This window comes from Cucumis melo, chromosome 2 (genome assembly GCF_025177605.1).
Source record: "Cucumis melo cultivar AY chromosome 2, USDA_Cmelo_AY_1.0, whole genome shotgun sequence".
Lineage (NCBI taxonomy): Eukaryota > Viridiplantae > Streptophyta > Magnoliopsida > Cucurbitales > Cucurbitaceae > Cucumis > Cucumis melo.
The window spans coordinates 22,389,002-22,407,665 of record NC_066858.1 but is presented as its reverse complement, the minus strand read 5'-3'; the positions used below and the strand labels follow the sequence as shown (position 1 = coordinate 22,407,665).

Below are 18,664 nucleotides of genomic sequence, written 5' to 3'. Positions count from 1 at the left end.
ATATTTGGCAATGGAAGGAGTGCATGAAAAAGTTGTACCCAATAAGCATTACTTTTAATTTTGTCAAAGAAAAAAGGTGGTGATAGAAATTGTATTTAAATAAATGAAGTGTAAATAAATGAGGTCCAATAAATTGCATATTTGAAGAAATAATACCTCCCCAAGTGTTCTCTAAAGTTATAAGATTACTATGGCATCACCAAAAATAGGGTTGTTTGGGAAATTAGGGGGTTTTTGAAAAATAATTAGGTAAAGGGGCTATTTTTAAAACTATTTATGCGAAAGAAGTTTTTTTTTACAAAAAAAAAAAAGATGGTCTACACAATTAAGCACGAACGTGATTAGATTCTATATAGATGTTGGACCTGGAACATTGAATGTATTCTAATATTAGCAACCGATGCATTACAAAAGCAGAAGCATCATATCACTTTTTGGTAAGAGTTTATTGTTTAATCGGATGACTTAATTGTTGTTTGGTTGTATAGTCTAATTATAAACAATAATTTTGTAAGATTGAAAATATTTAATACAACAGATGCGGTGGCTAGAACGACGACAATTGCTCTGCATAATTTGACATCTATATACAGAGTTAAGGAGTGAGGTATTTTGAAGATAATGTTTCAAATGAAGAACAAGGTTATCTAGCTAGACATTAGGATGTTCCAGTTCAACCCGATATTTAATATCTATACGCATATCCAACCGATCATTTTACTCATATTTCCATGATGCCAACATCGTCAATATGTGACTTTTTTCCAACTACCCTCGACATCTTCAACATGGAAGAAGGTCAGATCTCACAAGTTTGTACAGATGACAGACAATCAACAAATGTAAGAAGTCGTGTTGGTCATAAATACCATGTGAATCAACAAGGTCGGGTTCGCCAAAATAAGAGATCTTATTCTAGGCAAAACTAGAAACATTTTAGTTTTCAAAAAATTAGATAAATGTGATTGTTTGTATAATATATTTGAACGAATGTTTGTATTCATTTGATTCCATGAAAGAATTCAAATTAACGGAAGATATGAAAATATATATATTAATTAGATTAATTTTTTAATCTCAATTTTAATCCTATAACTTATGTAAATTTAAAAAACAAGCTAGGGAAAAAGTGGAGCAAAATTATCAAATAAATTCGGCAAAGTCATTAACAAAACCATTGAAATCATTAAAATAAATTATCAAATCACGAAGAATATCGTTTGCAATTAAATGAGAAAAAAAAAATACTAAATAAAGAGATACAATGATTATGAAATATAATTGGCAAAATTAAAATGAAAAAGAAAAAAGAAAAAAAATAGGAGCAAATAGGTTAGACTTACCAATCCATCCAAAAATATTGAACGGAATACTTAAAAAAATTGAAACTGAACGAGGAACGCATCTCAATAATATAAAAGAAAAAAAATGACCTTGTCATCCCAATAATACCAAAAAAAAAAATAGTCCATATGTTAGTCATGATGTAAATAATTTTAAACTGTCAAAGTAAAAGTAACCAAACAATAAGAATTGACATGAATTTTTTATCTTAGAGTTGAAGTATTCGATTCTCCATTCTATAATTGTTATATTAAAAAAAAAAAAAAAAGATCGTCCCCAATCCATATGTAACATTTATTTTAATGCCATTAAACTTCAGTTACAAAAATGAAAAGAGACAATGCAAGAATGTAACCAAAAGCAATAGCAAAGATATAAAAGTGAATTCATTGTTTTAGAACTTGTTCGATAAATCATTCTATTTTTTAAAATTAAACCTACATTACGTTCAATTTTTTATCTTTATTATCTATATTCTACCGATCATTTTAAAAAAACCAAACTTGAAAACAATTTGTCCTGTTGGTCTTTTTTAAGTCTAAAACTTGGAGACAATATTATATAATCACTCATTCTTTTTAATTCAATAGGTTGGAGTTGACATAAGTGTGTGTGAATAATCATTTTCATTGACAATGACCTCAACTAAAAAAAGTATTTAATAAGCCAGGAACTAAATTTTCTATGAAACAATAATTTATTTTAGTTTCAATATAAATTTAATAAAACACATGCATATATATTTTAATGTTTTTTATTGCAAATATCTCAAAAATCATACCTTCACGAACTACTAATTCGAGCATAGTCGAGAAATTGGCATATGATTTGAGCATTCCTACTCCTAATTGTATTTTTTAAAAAAAAAAATCACATTCTCTATATTACCAAGAATCACTTCAAAACAAGATTTCCAACAAATTTAAAACCGTATGATCTTAGAACTCAATAAAATAATTGCACAAATAACAAAACGCGTACGATTGAGATGAGTGTGATAGATAGAGTAAAGAGAGGAAAAATGAGCCAAGGATGACTTCCCAAACAAATTTGAAAAGAAGATGAATTAATTGCTTATCTTTGAAGAAAATTAGGGCAGGCAAGTCATCCTTGGCTCATACTTACTCTCCAACTCATAAAATTAAAATATAATATGAACTCATCACAAAAAAAGCTTTGCTCATTTGCTTTATTTATAGGCATGCAGTTGCAAAAAGAGAGCATTTTTGTGTAATTTCACATCATCTCATCTCATTCTCAATATATTCTTCTTTATCTTATTTGATACTGCTGAAAGGCTAGCTCTAATATGCACCTACACACCTAATTCCCAATCTTCTTTTACAACACACATTTTTCTTTTTCTTTGTTGGAATCCGTGTTAGTGTTATATGATTATTTCGAACAAGTTCGACAAAAATATTTTCGAAACATAAGTTGAATTCGTATTTGTGTTATTTATGTTATTTCTTAATTTAATTCTAGTAGATAAATCTCTACTCTTTACGTTTCTTTTTTCTTTGTTTGTCGATTTTATAAATATTTTATTTTTTTAAGCATGTTTCTTTTAGAAAATTTTTTATGATTTGGCATATTGTGTATTGCTTCTATTAATTAAAATGTGTTTAATGATTTATTTTCTCCTTCAATTAAAAAATATTGAATTTTTATATTTATCCATCAACTTAAGCTCTTGAGTCAATCAGTGATTTAAGAATCAATTGACTCAAAAGCTCTTAATTTCATGAATTACGAGTGAATTTAAGATTACGCCAAAATTCTAATACAATAGATTATTCTTCCTCTTTATATCTATAATTTTTTGGTGGGAACCTTTGCTGTAAGAGATGGGTGAAAGGGGAATTTGTTCTTATCATTCCTGAGTTGGGATATAAAAGATTAGAGATTCATTATAGTTATGGGCTTGTGTGTGGCCATAACGATATGCTATTACTTTTCTCGCTCTAATATTCTTAGTTTCTAAAAAAAACATGTTTTTTTATTTTTTATTTAATCGTTTCTAAAAAATCGAGAAGAAACAATCACAATTTTGAGAAACAAATATAGTTTAAGAGTTATTAAGTACTAAAAAGTTGTACAACGCTCACCATCAAGAGCAAACATAGGCTAGTGTCTATTTGATATAATCTTAAACTTTCGTTATTTTTCCATCAACTTTGTAATTTTTTTTACTTTTGATTTCTTCATTTTCTTTATTTCTAGAATCTTCTATTATGGTTCGATTATTCGTAATTTACGAGATAAAAATCTTTTGAACCAATCTTTCCTCCTCCGTTTGTTTGATATTACACTCTAGAGTTATATCACATCACAATGTGCACTGTTCATTTCCCAAATCAATACACAATAATTGATCAACCCAAGGAATTTTTTTTTGTAATCCTTATTATTTTAATAAATTAAACCTATGTATTTCCAATGATAAATGATAAGTGATAGCATAGCAATAATAATAATAATAATAATAATAATAATAATAATAATAAGTAGAGAATTTAATAGGGATAAGGAGAATAATAAAGACACATGTACTTTTTGCATAAACACAACCTTTATTCACACAACTTGGTTTATGGGCTACGTTTAATTTTGACTCCAACAAAGAGGGGAAGAATGGAAGCCACGGGAATTTTTGCCAAGAATAAGAATTATTGGGTTGACATTGTTGATTGAGACCAACCCCCAATAATAACAAAATTATAACTATAAATTTCAACCCAAGTATTTCAAAAACATTACGAAAATCTAACTTTAATTTTAAATATTACTTACATTAAACCTTATTCCTTCTCATCGTTTAAATCGAGTAATTTATGATTTTTCTGTTTTGTTATTTAATATATTAATTATTTGTCATATACTTTAGGATAATATAGTAAAAGAGAATTTTCTAATGAGGATAAAGAGAACAAACACAAATGTACTTTTTTGCATAAAAACCTTAACCAACTTGGGGCATTGGGATATAATCTTGACTCCAAGAGAGAAGAGTGTGGAAGCCATAACACAATCTCATAGGAATAAGAATTATTGAGTTGACATTTGTGCTTTGGACCAACCCAACATTGAAGAAAAGGTCCTTCAACTAAAAAATTAAATGCATCCAATTTTCTTATAGGTTAAATATATCATTTGGTGTTTAATTTTAGTCATGGTACTTTTTATTGTAATTTTCAAACAAAAATATAAAATTTTTAGATATGTTTTTAAAATTTATGTTCGTTCAATTTTGTTAGATATTAGGTTTAATTTGTCTTAATTAATAAACTTAAATTTTTAAGTTAATCGGTGAGATTCAAGAAGTTTGGTCCAAATAGTATAACTCTAGTTCTGTTGTAAGTTGGTTTGGAGAAGTAATTTTCTTAAATTACTTTTTGCTTATTCAAATTTGATCATTTAGAGATGAATAATCAAATTATATTAGGTTTGTAAATCATCAACCAATTTTAAAATTTATACTGCATAAAATTTTGTACAAGACTAAAAAATTCGTGTTCACCCCCACTATTTCGTCACAAGCTTCTCTCCAAATAAAAAAGTTATCAATAATAATCATTTATAGTTATTATCGGTGGTAGTTTTCAATTTGAGAAATGTGTTATTAGTTGTTATCAGTGATGTTGTTGTTACTAGATATCACATTAGATATCACTGATAGCTACTAACGGTGGATATCAATAATCGTTGCTATCAGTGACAGCTTTCAATTTGTGAAATTAATGTAGTAGCTTCCAATTTGTGAATTTAATGTAGCATAAGTTCCTCTTTGATAATTGCTATCGGTAATGAAAACAAGTGCATTGGAGAGCTAACACATGAAGTTCTAAAAAATTTTACAATTTGATTGTCAACGTATGATGTATTTGCAAATATTTAAAAGTTTTGCTATATTTTTAGATTTTTTTCTAATTTTTGTATCTATTATTGATAGAAGCTATGATAATCGGTACTAGTGTAGCAATTAATAGCATATTTCTCATATTGAAATCTCACTAATAATATATATCTATTAGTGATAACAACACATTTCTCAAATTAAAAGCTACCACCGAAAGTTGCTATCAACAATATCAACTTGTAGTAGCTATCAATTTGAGAATATATAACTATTTCACACATTTCTTTTCAGTTTTCTCTCGTTAGAAAAAATTACTCTATCATTGATAGCATCTATTAGTGATAACTTTTAATTTGGAAAACTTAAGAAGAAGTGTCCAAAAATAACGTACCTGCATATAATCTTTTATTAATTTTTCTTTGCTATATATACAATTATTTTATCATGCGACATATTTTTTAATTTTTTTAATTGTTATTTATGCAACTATTTTTATTTTTTAGTTTATGGTGCTTAAATAAGTTAAGCTGACCACTTTTCTTTAGTTCAATAGTACTTTTATTTTTCAGTTCAAAAATATGTATTTGTATGATGAATGATATAATCACACACATATGTTATATTTTATCAATTATCTAAATACTGTATATTAAATGAAAGATTAATCATGTTTTTAAGACATTATATTATCCTTTACATTAATTATTTTGCTGAGATTTTTCCATAAGGATACCAAGGTCCTTTAAGCTTCTATTAAGAAAAATGTTAATAAACTATTCTGGTCCCTAACACGAAAAAACAATTTTAGTCCATCAACTTTGTTGCTTAAAGATTCGTCCTTATACTTTTAATTCTGTAACAATTTTAGTCCCTAATGTAAGGAAAATTATCAAAATTATATCTCGATTTTTATTTATTTTAGGAGGTAGAAATTTTGTATTATTATATAAAAATATAGTATATCTAATTTGTTTTATGTTTGATTTATTTATGCAAATTAAAAAAAAAAACTCATTAAATTTCAACACAAATTTCTACCTAGAGACTAATTGTTTGCAAGTTTTAAACTACAGAAACTAAATTATTATATTGTACAAGGACAAAATCATTACAAATCAAAGTTTATGAACTAAATTGTTATTGGTATGAAAGTTTGTAGACTAAAAGAAATATGTAATCAAATAAAAATGAGTATAACATACATAGTGATTATGTATATATTAAGCTAGCATGGGAGGTAACAAATTAATTCAATCATTTCACCTAGAAAGAAAGAACAATGGAGCTGATGATAACTTTTTTTAAGGGAAAAAAAAAGATCAATAATAATAAACAAACAAAATTATTTTAAAAGTTATCAAAAGTAGATGAAAATTTAAAGTTTAACGTAATAGGCATCTCATGAAAAATTAAAGAGTCTATAATAACTTTTTTTCATTCGACATCCTAATAACAAAATAGCCTCCAAATACATATATGTATGTGTATATTATATGTGTGTGACATATATATATATGCATGTATAAATATATGTATAATCTTCTTTTCCTAAAAGAGAGTTGATAAGGAATGGATCGTGACAACAACAATGTGCTAGAGATGATCTAAAAATGAAATATGAAAAAGATTGAGAAGAAAAATAAGAATATTGAAGAGAAGATTATGCTGATAGAAAGATCATTATCAGAAATCAATCGACTAATCATTTTTTTTTTTGTTCAAATTTGTTGAGTATTTCTTGCGTTGAAATGATGAGAAGACTCTTTGATCATAAAATTACTTCTTTTTCATTGAAGTCGGAAGGATTGGCTAGGAAAATGATCGAGAATGAAGCATGAGAAAGATTGAGAGGGAACAAGAGCCGAAGAAGACCGTGCCGACCACAAAACGAGAGGTGTCGAAAGTCGGCCGGCAAGTCATTCTTGGCTCATGTTCCACTCACAATCTATTCATGTATCATTCTTCGATCCAAAATAATCCATCTCTCTTTGATCCATCTGTTCAACTCTATAAGTTTAATACAAATATGCTTGAGATATATAAGGTGGTGACTATTTATAGGTTGAAGAAACAAAACTTGTTTTAGACTCTCCAAAATTCCTTGGAATCAAATGGCTGCAAAAGGAAATTGAGTGGAATTTGATTTATTTTATTAGAGTTTTTCAATAATGATATATTTTTTATTGCAAATACCAAAGATTGTATCAATTATATAATTATGTAATAAAAAAAATTATCCAAAATGAATCGATATATTTACAAAATAGAATAAAATATTATAGTCTATTTACAATTGACAACTATAGATCTGTCTATCTACATCACGATAAAAACAAATAGTAGCCTATCGTGGTCTATGACAGAAGAGATTGTGATATTTTGTTATATATTTGTAAATTTTTTCAGAAGTTCTGCTATTTAAAATAATTTTTCATAACTATATCAATTTAAACCCTAGATATGTTTTTAGTTCGATAATTATATTATATGTCACCTCTTTTAAAGTTCATTTGATAAATACGAGGTGAAACTTATAATTTAAGTCAATTAATTTAGACCATTTATATTACTTTTAAAAGTTATACATACACATTAATTCTCAAATTGGGTAGACTTCTTCAAATGCAAGTTATTTTTTTTTTAAAGAAAGTTTGATTAATTTAAAAAAAAATAATCTTGGATGACTTTTAAACCAAAATTTATTTAAGCCGCTAAATTGCTTCACTTGCGAAAGCCTAGGAGTTTAATTTGTACTATTTTGATTCATTTTGCTATATTTAAAAATATGTATTTTTTTTTCTTGACGATACTTTGTATAGGACAATCAAACTTTAAATACTTATAATACAAGTTTTTTGACCATTGAGTTATACTTATTTTAATATTATTCTTTTTTTTGTTACGCATCCAAGCTTTTTGTTATATCTCATGCTTTATTACCTACTTTTCAAAACCGGTAAAACCAAATGGTAAAATTGTTAAATTTTATAACTAAGCAAAATGTGAGTATGTATCAATGATAAACACTAATAGACATCTATTAGTGTCCATGTGTCAATGATAAACATGCTATCAGTAGACATCTATTAATGTCTATTACCGATAGATGATTGCACTTATGAGTATGACAATTTTCTATATTTATAAATACCTCGTAAAAGTTTTGATTTCTTTTTCTTCTTCTGAAAACCTTAATAAAATAATTTAACTTAAGAAGTGAAAATATTTTCATTAAATTACAAATTTGATACCTCAATTTGAAATAGTCAATATTTCTATATAAAAAAAATCTTTAAAATTTTTCAACTTCTCTTTTTTTTATCCATAAATTTAAAAAAAAAAAAATAAAAAAAATCATAAACTGAAATTTGTAACTTTAGTTGGAGGATCAAATAGGCAAATATTGAATTCGGACCCAAAAAATAAAAATTGTCAACTGCCTACGGAGATGATGGTCGACTCGAAGTCAATTTTGAGCAGACACGTAGGGAATCTTATCCATGAAGAACATATTCTTGAGTTGACATGGCCAAAAAAAAAAAGAAGAAAAAAGGTTGAATCCGATTGTTTCTCCCTCAAACCCATCGAATTCAGATTCACATTCCCATTATAATGCAAATTGGAAGGGGTAAAGGGAATCTCCCATCATCTTGCATTCTCAGTAATCCTTGATCATCAAACATTACCTCAAACATCATCTCCTTCCCCACCATTGAAACAGATTGTTAGGAAATCACGCAAATTAATAGACGAATCGTAGAGATTTACATGGTTCATTAACAATTTGTTCTCTACATCCACATACAGAGAGAGAACAATTATATTATTAGAGGAGTGCAAAAAATTCAAAATAGTTGATCTTATATAGCGTACATTTGTTCCTAGGGTGAAGAACATAAATAATGCAAAGATAACATATATATAAACAACGACAAGATTTCATATTTGGTCAATTGAAGTACCTAGATAGCCAAAGTGACAGATTCTCATGCATCCACCACAGTGATGAAAACATTTGCATTTTGATTATGAACAATTACATCATATTCATACACTAGCAAATAACAAGTAATGATGCTTTCTCTAATCACATTCTCATTTGCCATTGCCTAAATTTGAATACAAATAATAATATTAATGAGAAAGCATAGTTACATTAGACTATTACCAGAAATCATAAAAACTAACCACATAATCTATTCTATGATGATTTCGTTTAAGCCTCCTCGAACTGCCATTCTGATATCGACATGCTTCCTACAACACTCCTTCATGTAGCTCTTACAACACCCACCCATTTCTCTCTTATCCAAGCCTGCACAAGTTTTTCCAATTTTGAATTGTGAACTTCCCCTTCTGCAGCTTTTACAGTTGTTGTTCGTCTGCCTGTTTTCCATTGGCTTATTACTAGTGTTTCCACATTTCGAGTTTGAATGATCTGCTTCAAGCTTGATATTTACAGTATTGTTGATTGCTCCATTATCTTCATTTGATGCTTCACAATGAAGATGAACCCCTTCCTTGCAGGTTTCAGAATCACGCATTGGATGAGATATAGAAACCTTTTGAGTATTCTTTTGAGAGCAACAATCATTACTAATATGATGTTCAAGACTGGGTGAGTGGCTGTCATCAAAATCACATTTGGGACTTTGGATGTCATGATCATGTTGAGCAGATTGGGTATTATGAGTACAACATCCACATTCTTCGAGCTCAACAATCACAGCCGATTCATCATGGCTTGCTGGTGAGCTTGTGCACTTGATTGTCTCACATGAATTTGATGCACACTTCTGAAACGAACAAAACTCTTGTGTATTCTCTGGAGAGCAGAGTACATCCTTGGCATGATGATCAGCGCAAGAAAAATAAGCATGGTGGTCGTGTTCTGCAGGCTGATCGTTATGGACATGTCCATGTTCACAGGGTTTTAGACTGCCTGCAGAATCATCTACCTTAGAACTTGAATCCACGAGTTCACTTTTCTTGCATGAACTTGAAGATTTCAACCCGGAATCACACTTGGAAGCACAGTTCTGAAGTAAGCAACTATCGTTAGTTTTCTTGAGAGAACCACAGTCCTCGTGCTCATGATGGTGGTGGTGGTGGTTGTGATGACTATGACTAGAAGAGTCAGTACTGTCAATGTTGCACCCATGGTCATGAGTGTGATCATGTTCATAGAGTTGTACACTCCCGGTAGAACCATTTACCTTAGAACACGAGTCTACAAGTTTACTTTTGTTGCACAAACTTGAATATTTTGACCTGGAGTCGCACTTGGAAGCATGATTCTGAGGTACACAAACTTCATGAGTTTTCTTGAGTGAGTGGCAATCCTCGTGCTCATGATGGTGGTGGCTGTGATGGTGATGATGACTATGACTAGAAGAGTCAGAGCCATCACTGTTGCACCCGTGATCATGGGTGTGATCATGTTCACGGAGTTTTACACACCCAGTAGAACCATCTATCTTAGAACTTGGGTTCATGAGTTTACTTTTCTTGCATGAACTTGAATTTTTCAACTTGGAATCGCACATGGAAGCATGATTCTGTTGTAAACAACCATCATGAGTTTTCTTGAGAGAGCCACAGTCCTCCTGCTCATCATGATGATGATGGTGATGGTGATGGTGATGGTGCCTAGAAGAATGAGAACTGTGATCGTTGCAACCATGATCATGGGCGTGGGCGTGACCACTATGTTCATCTGAATGGCTGCTTACATGACAACATTTATGTTTGGAGGAACAGTGAGTAGCAGAAAATTTGCCAGCTTTCTTCCCTTTGTGTCCGTCTGTTCCTCGCAGCAGGAGCATACTGTTGAGGATAACAAGCACACAGGCACCAACATCAGCAAGAACTGCTGCCCAAACAAGTGGATGACCACCAAATGCCAGACCAAGTATAGCAATCCTAGGAGCAACCGACAGAATCACATTTTCAATTACTTTGTTATTAGCTCTTCTTGCAAGTCGAATGGCTTTTGGAACTTTCCTGATATCATTAGTCATTAAAATTACATCTCCAGTTTCTATTGCAAGGGCTGAACCTGAGATTCCCATTGATATGCCGATATCAGCTGTGGCCAAGGCAGGGGCATCGTTTAGACCATCTCCAATCATAGCTGTTGGCCCCTCCTTTTTGAAGTCATTGATAAGCCTTGTCTTGTCTTGAGGTAGAAGTTCGGCATGAACTGTTTGTAAAGCCTTTCCCAACTGCACATAGGATCAGGGAAGCAAGGAATAAATTTACATCCAAGTTTGGATTTTAAACTAGTAAATGCTAAAGGATTGAACAAAATAATACTTCAATATAACTAATACAGGTCAAATCAAATTGCTTAATAATGATCATGAACTGAAAGTGTTCCTAAAGCATATAACCAAACAAATTGATTGGTTCAGCTAAAATTTCTTGATATATCCTAAATATGAAGTTATAAACCTTGCTGTGACATGGAAAATCTATATGTCGATGTCGGGCATGCAAAGCAGGGAATAAAATGCGTACTTCTTTTTGTGCTTGCAAGGCTGCTGCAGAACTGTCTCCGGTGAGCATGGCTGTTTTTATACCGAGAGATCTAAGCTCGTCCATGGCCTCTTTAGCTCCTGTTCTACAAGAATCAGACAGACTGAAGACTCCAGCTGCAATAGTTCCACAGAATATGTATCCAACAGTCCTCCCATCCTTTGCTTCATCTTTGATCTCTGGGACTGAAGATATTTACATCCATCAGTCAGGATGATAACAGAAAAATGGTGCTTGTTTGTTCTCCACCGAAACAGAATGTTATTATAAAGCACTTGTGAAAAATCCAACCTGTTGCGCAGTTGGCTCTTGTAGCAATTTTTCGGTTTCCAATATAGATGTCTTTCCCATCAATTCTTCCATGAACACCTTCTCCAGGAAAATTTTGAAAGTCATCCACATTTTCAGGTTTGGGATCAATGGATAGTGATCTTCCGTGGTCAACAAGTGCAGCTGCCATTGGATGACTGGACTTGCTCTCGATGCTCGACACCCTGAGAAAGGGAGAAGGCAAAGATTGACACAAAAAATGATTAGCTTCTCGGTACTGCATAAACCCTTCAAAATAAAAGAATATGCTTATCCAAGAAAAATGATTACTTTCACTTACCAGTACAGCAATGTGTCTAAGCTTATATTGTCCTTATCAAGCACTTGAAATTCAGTCACCATAAATTCACCTCTCGTTATTGTCCCAGTTTTATCAAAGGCCATGATCTTAATTTTGCCGAGTGTTTCAAGGTAATCACCTCCTTTGATTAAAAGACCAGATGTTGCTGCCTTAGTAAGTGCACAGAAAGACGCAACAGGCGTGGAAAGGATGAGTGCACAGGGACACGCGCTTACTAACACCACCAAGGCCAAGTGAAACCAATGGCTGCGATTGGGAAGTCTTAAAGCAACTGGAATCACTACTATGCAAGTTGATATGATTATAACAGCTGCATATCAGAACAATCCAATCATCAGTTTCAAAATCAAATGTCAGAAGTGGTTTGAGCTAAATTTAACCTTCTAGATAATATCTTACAAAAATCAAAACCACAGCATAATTTCGGTTGATAAGTTAAGATATACATATCCTTTAATCTTCTTCCATATGTAATCATAAATCCTAACTGAAATAGAGTTCAAATTCATGTCCTCTTGTTCTAACACCCCTACCATTCAACTCAAAAACTTACGTCGATTTAAACAAAAGACGAAGTGGCACTAGGTTACAGATTTTTTTCCATTCATAAGTATCTTAAAATTCTTTTTGATTTGCAATTGATAAAGTAAGTGAAAAGAAAATTGAATTTACTAGCCATGGCTTTCACAGGCCTATATGTGCAAACAGTTGGTGGGCTCACCTGGAGTATAGAATTTGGCACATTTGTCAATGAACCTTTGAGTTCTAGATTTATTGTTCTGGGCCTCTTCAACCAGCTTAGCCATTTTGGCCACCACACAGTCTTCGGCAAGGGCAGTAGTCTTTACTGTAACATAGCCTAAATAGAAAAGAACCCACAAATCCACACTCAAAAACTTCCTTAACTGTCCAAAGCAGAAACAAAACCATAAAAAGAATAAATAAATAAACAGAACTTACCATTTAGATTAATGGTACCAGCCCAAACAGTGGAATTCTTTTGTTTGGGAACAGGAAAAGATTCACCTGTAAGTGTTTTCTCATCTACTTCGCATTTTCCTTCCACTACGATTCCATCAATGGGTATGTCTTCACCGGCCTTCACAGCCAGTAGAGTCCCTAATTTGACTTCGTCGGCGCCGACAACTTCGCCGGTATCGGCTAGAACCGCTTTCTGAGGAGCAATGCTTAGAAGGGATGACATGACGGCGTTGGCCTAAGCACATTTTTCCAGGTTCCATAATTGGATGGGAATTTTAGAATTCTATAACTTGAATGCAGAAATTGAAGTAAAATTTGAAGCTACTTGAATTGTATTGTTAGAAAGAGAGAGAGAGACCTTGTGGGCGGCTCTGGACTCGAGCCATTCGGCGATGGTGAAGAGGAAGACGATGGTGGCTGCTTCCAAATAATCCTTCAGCACAATTGTTCCGATTACTGTCATAATTTCAACATTGTTTTATTTTATTTATAATTCTATTTGGAGATATTATTAAAACAAAAAGATTTTTTTTTGGGCAAATCCAAATCAACTATAATTGATCTAAAAATAGTATAAAATCGAACACTAAATTTCGAACCATTGAATACATGTTTAAGAGAAGAAATGAAAAACAAGATTTTTTTAAGATAAATTGACGATTTCCTTGCAAATAAATAAAATGAAACAAAATTGCCGCGTGGTTCTTAGATAAAATTGAAGGAAGTAGAAAATTACCTGCAATTAGAGCAAGAATATTGATGTCGATTCTGAGATGGCGAACGGCGGCGAAGCTTTTGAGGACAATGGGCAAGATTCCGGCGGCGACGGCGGCTAAAGCGACCCATCGAAAAATAGGATTCACATATTTGAGTAACGACAAGAGCAGCAAAAGCCCACTCGCCACCGCATACGGGCTCGGCCATTTTTTCCGGTGATCTTTCTGATCTCCGTACGCTCTAACGTTCGCTTCAAATCTTGCTTGGTTTAGGGCTTTAACTGTCACATTTTCAAATTACAAACGGCCAAAAATCGTTACTTTTTATTAAAATAGTATTTTCTTGGTGTATTCTAAAAACTTATTTATTTATTTCAAGAAAAAAAAACGTATTTAAATTTAGTCTTTTATATTTTGAAATATCTACTTTTAGCTCTAATTTATTTTTTTCTCCTAAATAGATTTTAAATAATAATAATTTAGGACATTTTTTAAAAAATTTCTATATTTACATCTAATATTTTATTATTTATGACAATTTTCTTATTGATAATTTTCAGGCTATAACCAATGTACAATTATTTTCTATTTTCAAGCTAAAAATATAATTATTTAAATTAAAAAAAAAACTATAGTTTTAGTCCTCTAGTTCTAAAGAAAGCATGTAATTCAACAATGAGTTTTCTAAGCATACTTTTTCAATCCAAAGATGGACTCCTTTGATGTAATTTTAGTGTATAAATTTTTTAAAATGGATTTAAAAAATTAGAGAATAATTTTTTTGAGATTATTTTCAATTATAGCAAAATGAAACATATTCGATAGTTTATTACAATTTCTTGTTATTTAGAATATTTTTTAATTTTTTTTTTTGCTATCCCTAAATTTTCTCTAAATAAAAACCTTATAAAAAATTGATAATAAACCAGAGGTGGATTAAAAGAGAAAAAGTATGGTCTTATATATACTTTAATGGAAAATCAAAATTGGTGAAAATATTTATAAAATATTACAAAATTTTAAATTTTATATATTAATAAACTTTTATAAATATATAGAATATTAGTTTTTATCATAATAAAATCTAAAATTTTGTTATATTTATTATTTTTAAAATTTTATTTTGTTTGGTTAAAAAATGTGCAAACTTTAATTTTATTATTAATAGTGTTTGGAAAATTGATTTTAAAAAACTATGTGGAAACATGAAACGAAACCTGAAAGGACAGAAACGGAAGTGACGTGAAAAAAAGATAAAAGAAAAAAAGAAAAAGAAATATATATATATATATATATATATAGAGAGAGAGAGAGAGAGAGAGAGAGAGAGAGAGAGAGAAAGAGATTTATATTCTCTTTTAAAAGAAAAAGAAAGCATTTTCCACGTCACCAAATCACTTAAGAACAGAATATATGATGGTGGGACCCACCATATTTAATTTACACGTCATCTTTATTTTGTTGGGTTCCGCTCTCTCCCTCCCCTTCCCCTTCCCCTTCACTCTTCCCCTTCAACCAAACAATGTCACATTTACAAAACAAATGGCAAGACAGTTTCATCACAACTTTTGGTTATTTCCTAAAACATTAACCATTTTTAGTACTTTATGATGTTATCTTTTATATACATACATATATATATATATATATATATATATATTAAGTTATTCTATATCTTTTATTTTTTAAACAATTCTGAACATTTTTTTTAACCTAAAACTACAATTCACTTAATTACCACATCCATATTTTTCTAATAAATTTTGAATCTTCATATAAATTTGTTTACTTATTTTAAAATAAACTAAAATGTATTTTAGGACAATTAAGTAACTTGTGAATTAAATCTTTCCCAATGCTTTCAACCCATTTTGTCCATATAAGTTTTCTATAATTATTTCTCAAACATTTTATTTTATTATTTTAATCTAAAAATACATTGTCTACTAATTAGACTATCTAATTATTATAGTATACGATATTTTCATACAAAAATTTATAAACTAAGGAATGTAACTATTTTAAAAGAAATATCATTATCTTTTTCTTCGCTTCGAATTCTCCAACAACATTGTGCTAGAAACAAATTTAGAAAAAGATTGATTTAAATAGATAAGAAAACCGTATGTATATATATATATATATATATTAAAATTTGTTCAATAATATTTTTCTGTTTAACTATATAATTTAAACTAATTCAATTTTTTATTTATTCTAAAGAAAACATTCCACATTCTAATATAATATTAAAACATTGGGGACATAATTCAATTTCAATTAAAAAAAAAAGTCAAAAATTCGAATTTCTTAATTAAAGAAAAAAGGTATGAGGTAAAAAGATAAAAAAAGGCATACCAATTTGTGCTTGGGAAACGAGAAGATCATCATGAAGAACAATGACAGTTCTTGTTGCAACAATCACTCTAATCTCTTTAATCCCTTCGATTTCCTTCAATATATTCTCAATCACCGGAATTTCTGAAGAACAACAAATCCCCAACACATCGAAGTAACTTTTCTTCAACCCACCACCCTTCTTTCCCCCTGCCTCTGTCGCCGCCGTTGAGGCCGCCGTGGCCGCCATTATTCCCTCAAACTCCCACCACACCGAACTTTAACAATTAAAAAAAAAAAGGAAAAAAAAAACCCAACCTGTGGCTTTTTGTGTGTTTTAGGGAAATAGAAAGAGAAAGAAGTAAGCAATGGAAAAGGTTAGTGAAAAAAAGAAAGGGGTTTCGTGTGGAGGAATGTTGAAGTTCATTGAGAGAGAGAGAGAGAGAGGATAGGGAACCTTAAAATAATATGAAGGATTAAAGCTTGTGGGATGCCTTTTTATAAAGGAGAGATTGGGGTGGGTGTATATTATTATTTTTGTCCATTTTCTTTATAAAAGAATTGCTATTTCTTAGTGGAGAATGTGATAAAAACAATTGGAAATTTTAACTATGAATTGATCAGAATCAGTATGTTCTTCCTCATTGTTTGATTTTATGATACGTCACTTACTGTTGATCACAATTTGGCTAAAGCGAGCTCGATACTTAGTGATATTGACACATAACCTTCGTCTAGAAGTTAGAGATTAATTCCACCATCTCACACTCCTTGTACTGAAAAAAATATATAGTTAAAATTTTGCTAGAAGATAAGAGCAATATAAAAGAATATACTATGAATTTTTAACCATATTATTAGAGAATTTTTAAGAAGTAGAATGTATATATATATATATATATATATATATATATTAAATTTAAGAATTAAAATTTTTAGTGGAGGTTGATATATCAATTTAATTATGTGACTGATGAAAGTCGAGAATCTTTTCTCTGTATTTGATTTTAATTAAGAGAATTATTCATCTACTTATATATTACTATTAAACTTTTTAGGAGAAGAAGAAAGGAATATATATATATATATATACACACACACACAAATAAAAAGACTACTTTGATTTGTGAAAAATTTTGGTCAACTTCTTAACCATGGTTGATTAGAGAATTTTGTTTGATTTTAAATCCTTGTTTATCTTCAATTTAAATTTTTCTTTTCATGCGAAGAATCAAAACTAATTCGCAAGAAAATTAAATGTTAAATATATATTTGACTTTTGTTTTAGTAAATCTATCTGAAGATGGATAAGGTGAAACTTCATAATCTTCTTTAATACTTTGGTCTTGGAATTGGTGAAGAAAATGTAAAGGTATTGATTTAATAATAATAATTTAAAATCATATTCAAATTTAGTTCTTTCTGATGGATCTTAATTTTATTTAAGTTACTTATAATAATGTATTTATGAAAAAACGGTTCGAAATGTAATTGCGATGAAATGAAATGGGATAGATTTTTCATTATTATTATAATATAAGTTTGAACTTTTTATTCTTAACTTTTGACGATATTTGGTCTAATCAATTTATGACCTATGGTTTTACATGAAGAATTTGTCATCTTGTTTGGATTTGGGATGGATTAATTAAGTAATGTAAAATTGTGATCCTAATATATTGAGATTAATTGTTGAAAGAGATTTGGTTTTTATCCTTTTAAAAGAAAAAAAAATCGGGTGAATGTGAATGAGGTTTCATAAAACAAAGCAATTTATTGCTAAATAATTAAAGGGAATTGTTGGAATCCACGTGGCCAACCACACCCAAAATGCATTTAATTATGCGTATTAAGTTAATTAATTACTAATTATATTAGCATTATTACTTAGATAGTTTATTATTAATAATTAACATGCTTAGCAATTAGCATCTTTTAAAAAGAAATAAATAAATAAATAAATAAATTGCATCTTAAAAATTCTCTTTTTAGTCCCTTCCAGGGTTGAATTAATTTTTAAACTTAATGTATACGTGCATGTGTTGTATTGTTCTTAAAATTCTAATGCCTATCCAAAATTGAAATATTATAATTAAACTAAGAGGTACTGTAGTGGTTAAGATATATTAATAATAGTAAATTTATCTATTTTACTTTCCGCATTTATTCAAAAACTTTATCTTTTCTATGATTAAGAAATTTCGTAACTTTTTACTCTAAACTCTCGAACATTGACAGTGCACTAAAAAAAATGTAAAG

The 18,664-nt window shown here is 29.9% G+C and overlaps 1 protein-coding gene and 2 non-coding genes across 3 annotated transcripts; all 3 read right to left on the bottom strand.

Moving 5' to 3' along the window:
• Positions 1-2,356: 2,356 nt before the first annotated feature.
• Positions 2,357-2,473, bottom strand: MIR169K (microRNA MIR169k). Its single transcript, NR_120698.1, has one exon. It is a non-coding gene; the product is annotated as a microRNA MIR169k (primary transcript).
• Positions 2,474-7,051: 4,578 nt separating this feature from the next.
• Positions 7,052-7,142, bottom strand: MIR169R (microRNA MIR169r). Its single transcript, NR_120791.1, has one exon. It is a non-coding gene; the product is annotated as a microRNA MIR169r (primary transcript).
• Positions 7,143-9,206: 2,064 nt separating this feature from the next.
• LOC103494350 (cadmium/zinc-transporting ATPase HMA3-like) lies at positions 9,207-16,877 on the bottom strand. Its single transcript, XM_051080965.1, has 9 exons — positions 16,427-16,877; positions 14,089-14,349; positions 13,711-13,808; positions 13,332-13,587; positions 13,093-13,230; positions 12,351-12,681; positions 12,032-12,234; positions 11,723-11,925; positions 9,207-11,427 (listed from the first exon to the last, which is right to left on the bottom strand). The coding sequence occupies exons 1-9, from the start codon at positions 16,653-16,655 to the stop codon at positions 9,400-9,402; spliced, it is 3,747 nt and encodes a 1,248-aa protein (XP_050936922.1). The 5' UTR covers positions 16,656-16,877; the 3' UTR covers positions 9,207-9,399.
• Positions 16,878-18,664: the final 1,787 nt, after the last annotated feature.